The sequence below is a fragment of the Solea solea genome, chromosome 6 (genome assembly GCF_958295425.1).
Source record: "Solea solea chromosome 6, fSolSol10.1, whole genome shotgun sequence".
NCBI lineage: Eukaryota > Metazoa > Chordata > Actinopteri > Pleuronectiformes > Soleidae > Solea > Solea solea.
In genome coordinates this window covers 23,843,627-23,863,281 of record NC_081139.1, presented here as the reverse complement: position 1 = coordinate 23,863,281, position 19,655 = coordinate 23,843,627, and the positions used below count along the sequence as shown (strand labels likewise).

General features: G+C 38.2%; 2 protein-coding genes across 3 annotated transcripts; one reads left to right on the top strand and one right to left on the bottom strand.

Annotated features, from left to right (window-relative positions):
• Positions 1–3,696: 3,696 nt before the first annotated feature.
• On the top strand, positions 3,697–14,387 carry zgc:64106 (uncharacterized protein LOC393348 homolog). The gene is made up of 6 exons (XM_058632820.1): positions 3,697–3,902; positions 5,972–6,211; positions 6,464–6,553; positions 6,646–6,834; positions 8,757–8,866; positions 13,827–14,387. The coding sequence occupies exons 1-6, from the start codon at positions 3,731–3,733 to the stop codon at positions 14,004–14,006; spliced, it is 981 nt and encodes a 326-aa protein (XP_058488803.1). The 5' UTR covers positions 3,697–3,730; the 3' UTR covers positions 14,007–14,387.
• Positions 14,388–15,240: 853 nt separating this feature from the next.
• On the bottom strand, positions 15,241–18,310 carry mlnl (motilin-like). Of its 2 annotated transcripts, none has more exons than XM_058632821.1 (5): positions 18,164–18,310; positions 17,277–17,407; positions 16,023–16,127; positions 15,514–15,619; positions 15,241–15,369 (listed from the first exon to the last, which is right to left on the bottom strand). In XM_058632821.1, the coding sequence occupies exons 2-5, from the start codon at positions 17,394–17,396 to the stop codon at positions 15,362–15,364; spliced, it is 339 nt and encodes a 112-aa protein (XP_058488804.1). In that variant the 5' UTR covers positions 17,397–17,407; positions 18,164–18,310; the 3' UTR covers positions 15,241–15,361. The 2 variants fall into 2 exon arrangements, with proteins under 2 accessions (XP_058488804.1, XP_058488805.1); XM_058632822.1 differs by having other exon boundaries at positions 16,023–16,124.
• Positions 18,311–19,655: the final 1,345 nt, after the last annotated feature.

Genomic DNA, 19,655 nt, shown 5'->3' with positions numbered 1-19,655 from the left:
CAGTACTTGCATGTAGTTTAAGTGTGGGGGCATGCAAGTGAAGGACTTCTTAATTTTCTATATGTGCCCCTCTGAAAATAAGCAAAACTAATTAATACAAGATACTTTTTGCCTGTAATAAGCAAAACAATCTGCCAATGGAACAAGTGAAAATTTTCTTGGTAAGATTTCTTGAAATAAGACATTATATTTAAGCCTTACAAGATAAGAGTGATCTTGAAATTAGCTGGGAAAACTCATTTTTAGCTATATTTTACAAGTATTGTGTTGTTTTCTGTCTCATAATAAGCTTGTGATGGTAAAAAATAAAATAATCAAAGGTAGCATCTTTATTTGACTAATTTTTTGTTCTATAATTGTGACACTGTTCTAGATTTAAGTCCACCAATGACTTGAAATTAGATTAGAAAGATTGAAGTTGCTGTAAAAGAAATTGTAGAGTCATCAGTGTTACAACAACAACAAAAACAATATCCAATGCTTATGATCAACAGACGTCACAATGTTGACCCTTCCCTATCCCCCCCAGCATTTGTTCATAGCTTGACTGTTGGTTTAAAAAAAAAAGAGAAAGAAAACTGGTTATTTTGCACTTTGCTCAGTGCTCTTTTGCCATAATAAGCCATAATTTAGTGTTTTGCCTTATTGTAAGCTGTACAAAATTAAAACTGTTCTAGATTGAAGACATTCACTACTTCTTGTAAGACAGAAAAAAAATGAATGAATGAATGCATTTAAACAACTTTTTTTTATTTAAACAGCAAAAAGCTGACACATGAGGCACAGCAAAAGTGATCCACAAGTGACATTCATTCTTAAAACAAATGCTTAATATTGTAACATTCAAATTAAAGGCTCCTAGTCCCTTAATACACCATTAACCATCATCACCATACTGGACGTTTTGCCGATATCCAATGTGTTTTACAATATTTTACTGGACAATAACCGATACCGCCATGTTCACTTTTATCCCAACCTAACTGCTTAGTCAATTTACTCTTTCACAGTAGATGTGCCCAAATTAGTGACCCCATCTGCTGAATTGACAATTAGTTTAAATATTAATATTAACTGGAAAGTTAAAATAAACTTGGCAGAATCTGCACTGAATTGTGCAAACAACACACACAAAATACAACATCACATCACAGGATATTACCATGTTGATTAATATTGTTGTGCACCCCAAATTAACACTGAGCTTAGCCAAATTCCAACCAAGAATCAATAGCAATGATCATGGACTATATTACCCTTAGAGAGAGTAGGGAGAGAGGAAGTGCTATCCTACACCATATCTGACTGGTTTCTGGAGAATTGTGTAAAGGAGGCAGATTTTCAAATATCTTATGCATAAAGTGAAGGTCATCGAAATTTGGAGCATAAATATTGACCAATAATACCTGGACCTGAAACAAATTTGCCTGAGAGTATTAAGTATCTGCCATTAGAATCAGATATACATTTAAAAGGTGAAAATGGAATTGACTTACCAATTAAAATCGCAACCCCCTTGGCCTTAGAATTGAAGTTTGAACGAAATATCTCAGAGACCCACGGACATTTAAGCCTAACCTGATCTTTAATACGCATGTGGGTTTCTTGTAGAAACACTATATCCACATTAAGTCTTTTTAGATGGGCAAATACCTGAGATCGCTTAATGGGGCTCCCCATACCTTTAAAGGGGACATATTATGCAAAATCAACTTTTTAATCATTTTAATACTTATATTTGGGACTCTGGAGGCCCCACCTGTCGCCAAAGTGTGGAAAAAGAATACTCAGTCCTTTTTTCGTGGTCCCCCTTAGTGTAAGTATAGGCGATAAAACACGCTGGCGATCAGCGGTGGCGATCAGCGGTGCTGTCCCTAAGTGTTTTTAACGGATTTACAGTTCGGCAGTGTTCGGCTTGATCCTTGTGTCGGACGTCTCTTCCAGTGACGGCACTCTCGCTGTTTTCCACGCACGCTGCCATGTTGATATTGTCAGAGAACTAGTGGAGGGAGGGAGAGAGGAATGGAGCGGAGGGAACAGGAGCTGAGTGAGCGCAGTAAAAAGGACAAAGAAGTGGGTGTGTGTATTTGCCTGTGTCTCATTTGCATATAAAGGGACCAGGCACAAAACCGAGCGTTCTGAAAGGGGCGGTTTTGGCAGGGTTATTGAACTGCTATGGTGCTTCATCCTTATGGTATTTTGACCAAAGCATGTCACAGACATGTTCATTAGGACACCAGGGAACTATTTTAACTTGGAGAAATAGGGTATAATATGTCTCCTTTAATATTCCAGCTCACAAAACTTCAAAGATGAACCAGTACGAGTGGGAGTGCCCTTGATTAGAAAAAGCTGTTTTTTTCTCCATGTGCCATTATGGCAAAAATGACGTCATCGTGATGGAAATCAGTCAGAGCATACAATTAAATCCTCATGCGTCAAATGATGTGAAGAAATGAGAAGATTCATTGATTCAACTAGTGACTTTGAATGGTGTAATAGTGCTAGGATTTTAGTTCAAGTTTTTTACAATGGACAATGTTTTTTTTAAAAAAAACACTCAAAAATACACCTGGCAAATTTTCAACAATATGCATGAACAAATGAAAAAGTCAAAAACACCAAAGGGTGCAGAACAGTGAAGAACAGCAAACACACCACCCCACCCACCCACAAGGCACTTACAAACATAGATATATAGCCTAAAGCAGGGGTGTCAAACTGGTGGCCCGCGGGCCACATGCGAGTTATAATACATAATAAAAACATGGCCCACGACCTCACCTTCTTTTAAACACAGCATGTGGCACAGCCGCCAGTCAGGTTATAAAGTGTGAGTGTGGGTATTTAGACAGAATTTTTAAAATTTTTAAGCACTATAGGGCTGAACAATTTTGAATAAATATCTAGTTGTGATTATTTTGACAGGAATTGCAATTGATATTATTTGTGATATCAGATGGAATTCTTACATCGTTATTATCATTTCCATTCGAAAAGCATATTTAAAGTGATTACTGTGTGATATTTGTGTAGATTCATCTTTTGCAAATCGTTTACAAAGAAACAAAGAAATTCTCTTCAGTCTGTAAAATAAGATGTGTATAGATCAATACATTAATTAAGCTTATCTAGCGCTGACAAACACTCATTATTTTTACTTTTTTACTATTACTTTTGGAATAATGTGGTGCAGTATGTCCAGAGTGCAACAGAACAGAGAAGGAAACATAATTCCAGCTTTTGCCTCTGTCTTTTTTACATATCACATGGAACACAAATAGCCCCTGTACTGTCATTGTGAGTTGGGCATGTTGTTTTGAATAAAAACAGATTTGTTCTCAATTAAAGTTAAATCTAAGACTCTAAAGAATCTAAAAATCTAAAGTTAAGACTGTTCCACTTAACAACATATTCAATATTCACTGTCTAAAAACAAGCTCCTTAAGTGTGATGAGATATTTTGACTTGAAATTAGAAAAAATATACTTAGCAAGATTTTGAGTGTTTGCAGTGTGCTATGATAATAAATTGGATAGATAACCTAAAGTGAGAACTGGCATCTCCTGAGAAGTGCAAATAAAATCGTGGTGTTAATTAATAATTAAGCTCCTCCTCCTCCCGCCGCTCTCAGTTTGCGCAGAGGCGCTCATTATAGTTTGGTCACACCTACTCACTTGCCATAAAAGACGCTCCAACAGTGTCTGCGGGTCCACTGTGGCAGACGGCCATGTCTGATAGCGAAATGAGTTGGCTCGATGTTTTCTGTCACCCCCTGTGGGCAGTTTCCACGGCGCTGCTCGCGCTCGTCGTGCGCCTGCAGCGGAGAGGGCGCTGGGATCCACGAACCTGCAACGTGCAGCTGAAAGGAAAGACGGCTATAGTGACAGGAGCAAATACAGGTCGGTTCACACTTTCTTTGAATAGTTTGGAGTTTTTCAAATGTTTTGTGGGCCAAGTGGAACATTTGATTTCACAGCGAAATGTTTTCTGTTAAATAAACTTTAGTTTACCACCGTTGTTGTTTAATGTGTCGAGTTACAGACATATTCTACATAGATAATCGTCATTCACAAGGACATTCTGTGGTGCTTGAAGTTATTATAATATGATGCACCCTAATTGATATTTTACGATATGTGTACAATTTTTGTAGATTTAAAATAAGTAAATATGCAGAGTAAAAGCCAAAGTGATTAATCATTGACAAGCAAGAGGAGAGATTGTTCTGCCAGTTCAAATTAACCTTTTGTTCTCTTGGAATCATCTGTATAATTTTTACCTTGTGAGATTTCAGTCATGCATTATTTTCAAGGTTAATCTGGACAGAAGAAGAGTATGGATTTTTCTGTGGCTGTCTGATGATGTTTGATATGACTGATTTTCTTTTCATATAAGAGTTAAATGATCGTATGGCGTTTACCACAGGTTGAGTTGTTTTTGTTTGTTTGTTTTCCTTCATATGTGTCTTTACTATGCTCGTTTTTATGTTAAGGGTTACACACATTGAGTCGACAAAATAAAGTAAGGTAAGCAAGTTATAGATCAAATTTGAACTTAAAGATGTGTCATGTTAAGATATATTAGGGAATTTGGAACATTTTTTCATAAAGTGAACTTTTACTCTAGCAGCAGAAGGGCTAAATGTCAATATTGGTGCACTCCAAGTTATATACACATTACAAGACATGTAATGGAATAAATTAACTCAAAGCTGTTTAAATATAAACAAAACATTCTCAAACTAGTTCACACGTGTAGACTAAAGCTGCTTTTCTCAATATTAAATCATTATAGTGTGCAAATATAATAACTTAATGTGAGTGGTAACAGCCTTTGGCCTGCATGTATGATTAAAATGATTTTCCGATGTTTTTAGACAAAGAAATGATGGGTTTTTAGAATTATCCTATTATTTTTCACCTGTTGAAATACCTGTAAAGGGCTAGTGTAGACAGTAGTTCAAAGGTTAGGTTAGGTTCAAAGGGAAATGTGTTGTGCAGCAAGGGTTGGGACATGAAGAACAACAAAAAAAAAAAACAGCAAAACAACCTCAAAGCAAATCATAATATTACAGTGCACTACAGAAAGAAAGTGTAAATGCAATGCAGGAAAGTCTTTTCGAAGTAATAGAATATTAGAATATTTGACTATTTTGTTTCTTCTTTTGTACTGCCACACCTGTTTCTGGTCGGGTTTGTAATTTGTAGTATGACAACCGTAAAGCCAAGTGTGTGTGATATTGAGAATATTTGATCATTTAGTGCCTTGCAGCGCAAGCATCTCTTGATGTTTGTAAGAGTGTAAAGTTTTATGAGAGCTTAGGGTGTACAGGTGATGTGGGTGGGGAGGGATGGTGAAGGGTCCTAAGAAGCTTCTTTGTCCGGGCCCCCCCCAGACTGTAGGGTTGTTACCAGTAATCTAAAGACACGCAGCAAACAAGCCGTTATTATTAGAGCAGAAAAAGGATTAGGGATTAGAACAATAACTTGAATAATCAGTTACGAAATGAATCGTCAATTATTGTTTTCAGATTTTTCCGCTTCTTAAATGCGAACATTTTCTGGTTTCTTTGCTCCATACAACAAAGAAGTGAATAAAACTTCCACTGTTTGTGGAAAGAACAAGACATTTCAGAAACTCATCATTTGCGCGTCGGAGAGACACATTTTCAACATTTCTTGACATTTTATCAACCAAGTAATTACTCGATGAATCGAGAAAATAATTAGTTATAATTAGTCGATCATGAAAACAAATTGTTAGTTGAAGCTCCAAAAAGGATGTTCGTCTTGTAATGCATCGTAAGCTTCTGCTTCACATGAATATGTGCTCTGGCTTATTAAATGTTTATTTAAGCTGTTTGGCAACTATATTGTGGATTGCACAATAAATGCACAGCATATAATCATGGAAACCAGTTTTAAAATCTCCCCTTAAATAATTGTTATCCTCTCTTCCACTCTGCTAGGGATTGGCAAGTTCATTGCCATGGACTTTGCACGACGCGGCGCACGTGTCATCCTTGCCTGTCGAAGTGAGGCCCGAGGAACAGCAGCACTGACAGAAATCAGGGAGAAAACGGGAAACGCCGATGTCCACCTCCGTCTGGTGGACGTGTCCTCTATGGACTCGGTCAGGGAGTTTGCCCGTAGGATTCTGGAGGAGGAGAAGGCGCTCCACATCCTTGTCAACAATGCTGCAATATCAGGTGACATATGCAGAGTTAATGCGGAATCAGTAAGCTTTCATCGGCTAAACAACATGGCCGTGATCATCCAATTCGTCATTATCCGAGTCGTCTTTCAACAGGAAGGTTGAGGGTTAAATTCCCGGTTCTGCTAGTCTACATGCCGATGGGCAAGACATTTAACCCCACATTGCTCCTGAATAAGTACAAATATATGCATATGTAACCTGTATATCTAATTTCCTTTTTTTTTTTTTAATTATTAACAATCAGGTTTCCCCAGGCAAATAACCAAAGATGGTTTTGAAATCAGCTTTGCCACCAACCACCTGGGGCCATTCCTGCTCACCAACCTGCTGCTCGGTAAAACTGCGTGCTCTCTATCTAGTAATTTAATTATGTATTCATTTAGTTTACCGCTCTCATTTTTCATACTTCCCTACACCCTGTTCCAGATCTGATGAAGCGTTCGGCTCCGGCACGCATCATCACCCTCAGCTCAGTCAACCATCACAAGGGACAAGTGGACTTCTCCCATTTTAAGGGGGACAACCTTGTGCACAGCATGGATACAGTCTACAACCACACCAAGCTGCACAATATTATCTGTACCAACGAGCTCGCACGCAGGCTGCAGGGCACAGGTGAGCTAAAAATTAAGATTATGGTGATTGTAAGTGTAGTTTTTCCACTGGAAGAGGTGTTTGCCGATGCTAAATGATGCTAAAGAGAAACTATTTAGATTAAAAGTACACTTAAAGGAGCCACATGTAAATGTAAATCACACGGAAACAGAGCTTTTCCTATACAATATTTTACATTTTCCATAAACACGGCATTCATCCACACGAAACCCCCCAGAACGACTTGAAATGCTGTAGTAACTATGCCAGGCCTGCACATGACACCAGAAACAGAGAAGGAGACGTTGAGCGTGCACATAAAGCAAGCTACACACTTGGTTTCAAATATTCAAATATATGAAAAAGAAACAGAATGTAGAAGGCCAAAAAATTAGAAGTTACCATAAGAAGAGACGACAATGATGAAGATAGCAACTGTGAATGCCAGCACAACAGAGAGGTGGGGCTATGCAAGGGTGGCGTTTTGAGATTTTCCCATGCTTGGACCTGCTTTCCAAAAATGGTGTTTCTGTGCTGCCAAAACACTGGTTTCATGTGTCTAAGAAGCTGATATAGAAAAAAAAATGATGAATGTCTAATGTTGCAGCAAAAAAATGAGGTTTCCGTGTGCTGCTCAAGCATAGCACTTTTCTAATGACCTTTTTAAAGGAACTCAACATAACAAAAACAAAGAGAAGTACCCCTGATTAAATTGGAATCTTGTTCTAAATTTTGCAAACATACTGAGCCAATCATGGAATAATGCAGAGTGAAAGCTATATTCATGAATATTAAATGATATTGTCACCTGTTAAGTAAAAGTCACTTTGTAGTGCCGTAAAGCAATTTGCGTTTCTTGCGAGACAGGACACCTGCATAGTTCTGCTTACATTTTCCGGGTTTCAGCAACAGTGCTAAGTTTAGCAGAATCGCTGTTGTTCATCTCTCCATGAAATTTTTTTTTATCCACACTGGCATCTGTTTTCAAATTCCTGTCTGTCAGCTCCATTTTTCAAACACATCTGCAATGCAAACCTTGTTTTTCTTCTCCTCTGACTGTGACTTTTTGGAGGGTTTGGTGAGGCCTTTTATATGATAATGTAACTGGTAAACATAAACCATTGTGAATGTACTCGCTGTACCCTTGTTATGCGTGATCATGCCAGTATTTCATTTGTGACATTGATTACGTAATGACATCAAAACATCCAAAATCCTTGTTCACACATCTGTGACTTGTTTACTTGTGCGTCTTTGTGCTCCACTCACAAAACTCAATGTACACACATGCATACACAAACAAATGTGTATTTTAGAGTTATGAAAACAAAGGAAAAACAATTATTTAGTGAACTGAACTTTGTGTTTTTACAAGGGGCTCATGATTAAATCCAGAAGGAGGCAGGAATGTAGCATTACAGATGCCAACAACTTCCAAAACACAAAGAAAAAAAAAAAAGTTTGGGTTAGTAAATCGGTGCAGCTGAAACAAATTTTACCCCTTTTGAGACAAAGTAATGAAAATAAATACTCTGCGAAACACTGTGTTCAAAACTTGGTCACAGTTTCTTTCTTCCACTTTCTAGAGAAAGATAAAATGATAAAATGATCATTTATTTGTTTACAAATGTTGTATTTCATTTATCTTGAAAGTTCTTACAAACCATCTCATTACAATTACATCAAGCTCTGCAGAAAACTGCTACTAAACCCATTGATATAAATCAGGTGTGAAGGGGAAAACACGAGTGGGCCTATGTCGATTTGTTTTCTTCATTTTTCTTCAAAGCTGGAGCAGGATACCCAGGGCTTACTTTACACATAGCCACTTTACATTTCTAGCCACTGGGAGGTCATAGGCAGGCTCGGGGAACTCATATTAATGTTAAAAAACCTCTAAAAGTGAAATGTTCAAGCTTTAATCTGTGTGTCTTTGTTTGTAGGTGTCACTGCAAACTCTGTCCACCCTGGTATCGTCATGACAGAAGTGTTGAGAAACTACAGCATTATAATTCGTGGCATTTTCAATTTGATTGGAATCTTCTTTTTTAAGGTGAGTACAATGTATTGCACTGTCCCTGTCCAATTAGGTTGAAGATTGTTTTTTGATTTACAGAAGTTGAATAATCACCTCAGGTTCACAGATTGGTTATGGTTAATAAGGATTGTCCCTTATTAATAAGGCTTTCCAAAAATAAAGTGCTATTATTTGGCCCAAAGTCACGAATGTCTCCGCATGTACAGATTATTGTACTGTACATCTTTTTTCATGCTAACTTAAGGCTCTATAGGTTCTCCAACACACTTGGAAGGGAAGGGTGAGGTAAGGGATTTAGCTGCTCAAATATATAATACAAAATAACCAAAACACTTCAGGTGAGAGGAAAGTCTGTTTGTATTCTTGGTTTTAAGTTGCTTTTGGAAATAATTTACAGTCGAAAGGGAGCGAGTTCCATAGTATTGGAGCCACTTCTACCTTGATTGTACAGGACTTTCCAATAGAGAACAAGAACTTTAAATGTCTTTAAAATCAGTGACTCTGTGTGTTGGTTGAAATGCATGTCCTAATCATAGTAATAATGCTGATAATAATGAATAACGGTTACCATGTATTAAAGGAACGCAACAGCAATAAGAACTGGCATAGTGATCAGAACATTAAAACAGACCTGAGTAAAACAATAAATAAATAAAATGAGAAACAAAAACATTGAAGTCATGGTAAAAATCATACATGTTTTAAAAGGTTCTGAAATGGTAAAATTCAGTCCTGTAAAATCCCACTTGATTTTCCTCAGGTTAGTTATTTCAGAGACGGGAGCCCTAACACCTGACCTGAACTTGAGGAAAGACTAGCTGGTGACCTCAGGTGTGGGGTTAAAATATCATTAATGTATAGGTCAGACCTGGGCATTTTATGGCCCGCGGGCCACATGCGGCCCTTTGGGCATCCCTGTCCCGCCTGCGGTATGTCAGTCATAAACACGGATGAACAAGTATTTATGCTGCGCATGCAATACAACTGCGTTGATTTTGAAAAGCCTGCGTCTGTCTGCACATCCACAGGTGACACAGTAGTATAGTGTAATAGTATTCATTATATAGTGTAGTAATTTAATATTTTTCAATAGAGTTAGTTAGTATTAGTGAGTTATAATTAATTAAAATCTGCATTTCCATAACTTTGTTTGCTGCCCAATTTACACCAAGAAAATACAATTTACTGCTTTTTTATAAAGAGATACAAATTGATATTGAGCGGAATTAATTCAGCCCATTGGTCCGGGCCTCAACAATATTAAATGTGTCTCATGTGGCCCCATGGGGAAAATAATTACCCACCCCTGGTATAGGTGCATTCCCCTCTAGTGGTTTCTGTGATAACTCTGGCTGTCCCTCTTTGGACAAACTGTAATTTTATGAAGATTCTGTTGGTGAACAGGCAGTTACAGTTATCCAAACATGAAGAAATTAAGGCAAATAAGACAGTTTCATGGTTTCACCTGGAAGGAAATTGCCTAATTTCAGAAGGTTTTCTGAGCTGATTGAATCAAGACTACACAACTGAAGAGACATGTTGGTTGAACTTAAAGTTTCTGTCAAATGTTACTCTAAGTAGGATCCCGATCCTAAAATAATCCTTATAATAGCTGGTAGAGCCTAAGCTCAATGTGCAACTCACTTGCTAGAGAACTCTGGAAGACTAGCTGAAGTATTTCCACATGTTTCACATTTATAACTCAAGCTAAATTTAGAGGTTGTTGGAATCATTAGTAATTGTTCCAGACAACCAAAACAAATCAGAGAACCCGGAGAAAAACCCCCACACACAGCATGCAAACTCCATGCAGAAACAAACCTGGGTCTTCTTGCTGCAAAGGCAAGAGTTTTAACCACTACACTTATGGTTTCTGTTTCTAGTTTCATATTTGAGCATCATCTGGTTCCGGTATAGAGAGTGGGGATGACTTGATACTGATATAACAGCCTGGTAATAATGTCCTTACTGATACTGATACCTTTAAAACCACAAAGCTGTTAACAATGCGTTAACCACCTACAATTTGAAGACATCTTTCTCCAGCGGTGAAAAAAATATTCTGCTCCCAAAAGAAGAAATAAACAGACTGTGAAACATGATATATAAAGGATGTTTGGACAGTATCAGATTCAGCGTTATTTTTCTTTTTGATATCTGAGCCACTGATTTTGATTTCATACTCATATGGATACCAAATATCCTATCAGCTCATCCCTACTGGAGAGCAAAAGAAGTGGAACACATTGACCAAAATACACAGGCTTTTTAATTTATCTCAATCGGATATGCAGGCAATAGACGTGCTATTTAAAAATTGAAAAAAACTGAAGAAGAAGTATCTTTTGTCACGCAACTGCACCGCCACTCCTGTGTCTCATCTTGCTGCCAGATGGGTTCAGAGGTTTTTGACACGCTGCTTTGGACATAGTAGTAGAGATCTTAGGCACAGTATGCAAGGTACATAAGAGCAGACAAACACACATGTTTTGCTCCTTAAAAAACTAAACGGAAATATCTATCCACACATGGCGAGTTCTCAGAAATATCATTGTCCTCATGAAAATGCAAAAAGCCCCCTGTGATATAACCATAACTGTAATGTCATTTTAGCCAATCAGAGGGCAGATCAAGCTTCACTGCAGAAGTGCTGTTCATGGCAAAGATAGCAGTGTTTTTTATGTTGGCAACCATCTTGGAAGCCCATGTCCAGGATGGTGAGGTTGCTTCCTGTGAAAACAATGTTCAGGAATGCCCCATGACCTCAGAAACCCTGAGTTCTGACTATAAATGAATCACGCCAGCACACCAGTAACAAAGTGACTAATAACTGCATCATTGTTTCCAAAGGCCTCCATTTTTACTCACCCATACTAAAACACCAAGCCCCCGAGTTTTCAAACAAAAACGGACCCAGCAGCATTTTTAATCATCTTCTCAGTTTGTTTTACTCTAAAACACTCAACACCGGTGACCAGGCATATCTGCAGCAGAAGTTATGCATTTTTAAAAAACAAAACAAAAACAGTAGTGTATCTGTTTGTTTTTTTTCCAAAGATTACATGCACAGTTTAATCAAGCTAAGGCTGTAGTCCTTTTGCGGAGGAGAAAATAGATTTATTGGCTGTGTACGTGTTTCCTTTTGACCTTTATGTCACATAAAAACGACAAACGGCAAGATGAACGGTGAGATGGATCGTGCTGTGGTTCTGTATGTTACGTACCTGCTGTACGTGTTAATCATGATTCAAATTAGTCCAAAATTGGGTCTACTCCGTTTTAGCTCTAGTCGATGCCTTTTCGCCAACAGTACTGCAGTTATTCGACGTCGAAGCCAAGTCCGACTCTAGTCCAAATAAATGTATACATGCAGGAGTAATCGGACTATGAATCCCATTATCCAGGTATGTTAGTCTGAGTAAGACTTGTCCAAAGTCTTAGGTCTAAAGAGCAATAGTCATATAACAGAGGCCTGTTGCACAACACAGGAACTGTGTAGTTTGGAAGCTGTTGTTGATTTATGGAAACACTAGAGCCCAGATTCAACCTCACTGCACAGGAAATCAGTGAAAACTGAGTTGCACAACTATTGTAAACATGGTCGGTCTTCTCAGAGTTGCTATTCTCTTCTTGAGAATAGCAACCTCAAAGCTGGTGATTGTTTTTATAGGCCAGTTCAGCTTTAACCAACACCTCCAACCTCATCTCATTGATTGGACTCCAATTAGCTCTTGGGGAAGTCTTTTTCCACCCTGCACTGTGAATTTTTAAATTGTGTGTTCAATTAAAACATGAACACATATAATTCTTTGTGAGGTTTTAGTTTAAGAAGACTGTGTTTGTCTATTGTTGTGACTTAGATGAAGATCAGATCCCATTTTATGACCAATTTATGCAGAAATCCAGATCATTTCTCAGGGTTCACACACTGTAACCATCCAAAGCAATTTTACTAGGGTAAAAATCCTGCATAGTTCCACTTCAAGTTATTTTTTCTATTACCTGTTATGAAACGGTGTTATCTCATCAGATGGAGGAAAAAAGAAATGTAGTTAGTTACAAAGTTACCCTGTTGAAAATGTAATAGTAGTGTAACTATTTCAATTACTTTCTCAAAGTAATATAACTAATTACATTTGATTACATTTTGGTTACTTTTCTTATTTTAAAAGTGGATTAAAACCATAGATCATTATTTTGGAATCAACCACATATTTGTTCTTTACACAAATAATAAACTGATAACAAAACATGATAAAATGTAAATAAATAATAAAACATGTGTTTGTTGCATTATATGTGTACAGCATGTGGAAAACATGATACCATGTTGACCTGATGACAAATTTGCTCAATTTAGACAATAGCACTTCATATGACAACCCAGATATTGATGCCATTAATGTTCTATAAAATACATAAACTGTTCAAAAGTCAATGTTCTTTTATGTGTTCAAAAGTTTAGCCACACATTATGAGTCTAACCTGGAGTAACCTTTTCAAAATCTCAGATAAACTAATAACGATTGCACCAGAAGGTGGTGCTTTGAGGTCATTTGGAAACTATATCATGTTTGAGACTAATGGTTAGGCTACAGCTGACTTCATTGTACACTGTTCTTGCATCAGAAATGATGACTTTGTCATCATCATTTAACCTGCTACGCACGAAGAGACGATCAGTCATTGCGATCAGTGTCCCATGTTACCAAGAATGAACACCCACCACTTTCCATTCCAACTTCATGCACAGTCCCATATCTGGAAGCCATTGGCAGATGGGCGGTGCCACAGCTTTCTTTCCCTTGACTGCTCACAGGGTTCAAACTGGTGGCCCGGCACGTAGCCGTCTGCCCTGACGCTGATCTGTGATGTGATGAACTTGTTTTTCCAGCTGCAGATATTTAAGAGATGTTTGTTTTATCTGTACCCTCACATTTCCTCCTGCCTCATTTCGTCTTTGTCCCCCTCGCAGTCTGCAGAGGAAGGCGCAGTCAGCCCCATATACTGTGCAGTAGCAGAGGAAACCGAGGGGATAACTGGGAAGTATTTCGACAGTGACTGCTCGCTGGTTCTGCCCGCCCCTTTAGCGAGGGACACTGCCCTCGCGGTCAAGGACTTTGAGGTCTGTGAGAGACTGACATCAAAGCTCTGAGACAATTATCAGGCACATGGAGGCCTGATAAGAGAGAATCCATGATAGTGCAAACTCTTGTTCTAGACTGAAGGACATCTGAAGTGTGGGTGGAGAGCTGCCTTTGAAATCAGAACTGCAAAGCAAGGCACATATTCTAATCCGATGGGCTGTATGTCTGTCTGTCTGTCTAACAGGTCAAATGTGATGTGGGTTTGGGAAATGATCCAGATTTTTCGGATGCATTTTTAGGGGGTTGTTGTATTCACCAGAAAAAGAGAGAGTGTTTAAGGTGTCTGGCAGTGGCAATACTTTATCTCTTTCATTATATTAATATATGAGGATTTATACATGTATGAAAAGTGCTATATAATAAAGTCTGATTGAGCAATCGTCCTAAAAGGCCTGAAATGACTTAAAAAATGTAAAGCTCTTAAATACACAGTATGTAATTTCTGCTTGCTCGTGCACTCTCAATCAAAACAACATCAAAACACCTAATTTGATGATATTGGGAAGCAGTGTGGGATCATGGGAATTGTTGTCCTGTTGTTCCCCACTGTGCATTTGCTCTTTACGGGGAGATCTTCAGCAGCAGAGTGCGCAGAGTTGTTGTGATACACACACAAACTCTAACAAGATTTGTTAAATATTTCCTTCCTCACTGTTTCATAGAGGGTTTGCCCTAGAACAGTGGTCAGCAACTGCGGCAATTATTAATAGAACAGAAAGGGAAAATAAAATTTGTTAAGAGCATTTATTAAAGACAATGACCTCATTATCACCAGGCCACTATTGTTAGCTTAAGGTAGCTGAAGGCAGTGGACTTTTGTGTTTACATTTACTAAATTAGTCTAGTCTACTAAGTTTAGTATCAGGTTTTGCCTGATGAAGATGTTTTGGACCAAACATTAAACTGTTAAAAAAGATGGCTGACCCTAGAATTAAAGCAGATAATCGGAAAACAGTGCGGCATGTTGAATAAAAATACAGATTTCAAGTGTTGGAAACATTTTGGCAACTGTAAGTAGTCGTTGTCAAGACATTTTAATGCAGACATTTGACATATTGGGTGTTTAATATGTGGTCACAGCTCTGTTCTGGGCTGTTAAATGTTGTTTGATGTCCTGTCTGTGGGACATTTGTTCTGTGACAAGATTTAAACATGGCTACTGACAGAGTTATTCATGTTTGTCGAGTGATGAGCTGAAAATGATTCTCAGAGGTCGAACATTACAACAGAGGCTCAAAGTGGTGAGGTTATAACTTCCCTTTATTGAGTTGATTCATTAAGTTACAATAAAATAAATGAGCATTGAGTGCTTTCTGAAGAATTTACACACAGCAATAATATCCGTCTCACGTCTTTGGCCTCGCTATTTGGCTGCAGGGGGAGAGAGAGAGAGAGAGAGAGATAATGAGAGAACATTATGTTTACCAAAGAGGTTTTAATCAAATCACAGTAGCCAGTGACACGATAGATAAGAAAAGAAGATGCAAGGACACGGACAGAAAGAAAATGCTCTACCTTTCTGACTCTCCCCGACAATTTGATGGACGAGCCCCTCGAGCACCGGTGCCACGTGATCCAGCTGTTTGGGTGAAAGACGGACGGCAATCTCCACTGTTCTATCCTGAACACGCAGCACAGAGAGAGAACAAATGGTTTGTTAATGGTTACCAATTTTTTCAAGTACTTAAATTTGAGTACCAAAACAGCACTCAACATTAGATAGTATTGCCAAACATTTACAATCCCCGCCAAAAGTATTGGAAGACTAAGTCCAATTCCTTTATTTTTTATTTGCATTAAAAAGAAATCAGTATGTATACTTTTATTTCCACAAATGAATAATACTTCATATTTAGTGGCCAATCCTTTGCTGTTCATCGTGTTGGTTCTTTAGATTATTTATCAAATGACTTTTTGGAATACAAATACGAGTACACGAGGGCAGCAATCGGACTTGACATTTGAATTTATGACAGTGGGTTGTTTGACCATGTGAAGGCAGTCGTGTGCAGGAGTTCACTCACTAAATTTCCATCATGTTCCACCTGAGGGAGCTGTTGCACGGTGACTTCTTCAAACTGGCCATCCTCCGACCGGGGCTCCATGTCCTTTCTGCCCTCTTGTTTCTGCTGGACATAATAAATAGAGCATAATATACTGTAATACACAGCCTCCAAATATGAAGCTCCACAAAAATAACAATAATCTCTCATCAATAAACGTGATTGTATCTCAAGATGGAGACACTTTCTCAGCACCTTAAACTTATCTCTTGTGCTTTAAAACTCTAAAATACTACAAGATTAGTTGAATTTTCTCATTCTGTCTTTCTTGTTGGACAAAATTATTTTTTTAAGTGACCTATGTTTACATGTCATTAGTTACCTATTTTGATATTCAACATTACGGTGTTTTGATTTACTGTGTGGAAAGAATTTAAATGAAACATTTCTGGTTAAGGAATTATTAAAATATTTGCAGATTATTTTTCTTATCTTTTGGCCTTCAGCCTATGCAAAATATTCTTTTGCAAAAGCATCTTCATCACCTTATGTTGTTTTGTCTAATCTTGTCAAATTTTGCTCAGCTCTTGCTGTTTTTAAGAATAGAAAAGAACATTTTCCTTTGGTCTCACCTCAGAATATTTACATTAAAAAATAATACAACAATAAAAAATAAATTAATTAATAATAAATAAAATCAGTGTCCAGCCTACACTATAGTTGGTTTATCACAGTTATTGTGAGTATTCAGGACAAAATAACCTTTGTATATCTTTCAAATCTAATCAAAATATTGCAATCGGAGTTCCGTGTAAATGTGATGCTCCTAAAAAAATACACCATGCAGTAGCGTTAGATATTGCACAACATGCTGCTGCAAGTGTAAATCATTTTCATTTCATTTATGCATTTTGTATAAGTTCAGAAAAATTTGAAAAGTCTGTGATGTAACATAGTGGTTCCAAAAGTCTGGGTTGGGACCCACAGATGGATCACAGGAGATTTTTTTGGGAGTCCCCAAACAAGTTACCATAATTATCCCAATCTTTTATTTAAGATGTACTGTATGTGTATATGTTTAAAATAACATGCATAAAAGTGAAGTTTCATTTCATGATAGTTTGCCATCTTTACACAAAACACAATACCATTCATTTAATTGAATCAGCAAGGAACAGCTGCTGATTACTTTCCTCTCCATTGACTTATCGATTAAGCTGATTAACTCCTCAGATCTCCGTCTGCACACTGCCCAATCCAACTCAAGCGGCTTACCTTCCACATCATCATGTCCTTTGGGCTGATGAAGGTGATGTGTCCCTCTGTCCTCTCGGCCAGCAGTGCCACCAGGCACGCCAGCACCACAAAACCAGCCACTGCTCCGCGCATGCTCATTCTGCTCCGTCCTGGACACATACGCATATGAACACACGTACACATACTGTACTCAGGCAGCAGTGGATTCACACACATGCACAGCGGAGACGGGCTGAGTGGCACTGAGACCAGGCCGCTTACAGAAATGAGTTTTTCTTTCACTGACACAGAGAGGTGATAGTCAAAATAGATGAAACACACAGTATTTTACATGATAAGATTAGGTGTGTATGTGTGTGTGTGTGTGTATTTTTTTGGTATAAACACTGACCTTGTAAGGAAATCTCCTTAACTGGTAAGGTGGTATTGTGGTTATGGTTCAGGTTAGGGTTAACACTTTGTTTTTGTTTGTCTAAATGAATGGAAGTCAATGCATTGTCCTAAGAAGACTAGCTGCACAAACCTCTCTCTCTCTCTGTGTGTGTGTGTGTGTGTGTGTACACACACGTGTGTGTGAGTGCCAGAAACCACAACTGAGTTTGGAAGGACACACACACAGACCAAGCCATGTTGTTATGCAAGGGAGAGGCTGACATCTAGATAAGAGATAGGGTAAGAAAGAGGTGGTTGGAGGAGTGTTGGGGGGAGACATGGAAGTATAACAAACAAACTGCTCCACTGTCCAAGAGAGATAAGATGCCGGATCAACAAGCCTTACTTACAGCGGCAAAAACAGCTCTTTTCACAAATGTTAAAGAATGAAGGCAAGACATCGAAAAGGGGGGAAAAGAGGGAGTAAGACAAAGGAAGAAGCTGAAGAAGCCACCATACAGTGTGTTACTCACGTGTTGTGTCAGCCTTGGTCAGTTACTTGGGGGAAGTGTGCTTTATGATGAGCAAAGCTCCACCGGTCTGAGTTTCAGCTTGTCTCACTCAGCCTTTATATCAAGTCCTCTGGCTAAGCTTTTTTACTGTCCTTCCTCACATCCGCTCTCCTTCAAGCACTCTCCTCTATGTTCCTGGAAACACATATATTAGTCAGGAATCTGGCTTTTTTTTTTTCCTTCTCTTTTTTATGAGGGCACTCAGCTCACTGTGTTGCAGGTCGGTGACAAAATGTCACAGTGATGAGCAGAACGGTAGTCTCTGCTTGGTTTGGGTTTTTATTCCCACATATTTACCCATTGTAGTGGGATGTTGTAGAGCCGTGTGAGAAGTCCGAAATAGTAAGTGCCAGTACTCTTCCTTTGTGGTTTGTATGTCCGTGTTAACAAATCATTAAAAAGTAAATTATGAAAATGTTCAGGAAATAAAATATGACAGACGATGGTAGTGAGGTTGTCATCTATTTATTGAAATATTCAGTTTTTATTAAACTGGACTTTGTTTAGATTACCCTAAACATTTCCAACAATGATTTAAACTTCACCATTTGATTTGGTGTCCTGTTCTTATGCTCTCCACCAGGACACACCTGTGGCAAAAAGTCAGTGAATAAAACTAAACATTAGTTAATTTCCCATAGATGTTGTTCTTGTTTAACAATAAAGATAAAAACTCTAGACACTACTCTCACGACAAAACACAGCAGGTGAGCATCACGTCACGTAGTGCACCCCTGGAAATGATACGCTGAGAAATAACCGACACAGAGATCTCATGATTAGCGCCGGTACACAAATAAAAGTTGCTGAGTGAAGTATTTTTTTTAAATAAATTGGGAAAAGGGAAAAAAGGAAAAAAGAAATAATGATTCCTGTGTCGGACGTAGCGCTCGTGACTCTTTCATGACTCTTCCAGTGACGACACTCACAGCTCGCTTGGAACCTCACCAGAGCAGGAACCAAAAAAGCACCAGGTACTATCTCGAATGGAAAAGCAAAAAATACCCAGTGGCCGAATTACACCGTTATGTTCGAAGGAGCCCTAATTTCCAGTGGTACCACTACTAAACATGCACGCTCATTTGGAGAAAAGTGCCGCCATGCATGGCTCGCAACAGCAGGAAGAGCATTTATTCAATATTCAGCGAATAAGCACATATTTATGTATTTTTCTGTTGTTGCGTTATTTATTTCAGCAGCCTCATTGTACAGAAAATCAAAGTCTTTAACTTGTGACACAAAAATGGACGATGCTTTTAGAGCCGAGCTTTGCTTTCGTGGTCATATGGTGTATCGGCAACAAAAACCCTAACTATTTTATTTATGCATTTTCAAAGACACTTTCAGTAATCATCAAACAACAGAAACTATATGTGCACATTTTTTTTACTTTAGTCACCAAATGAAATCCTGAAAGATTATTGTGATAAACATGACCTCAGTTGTGTGCATG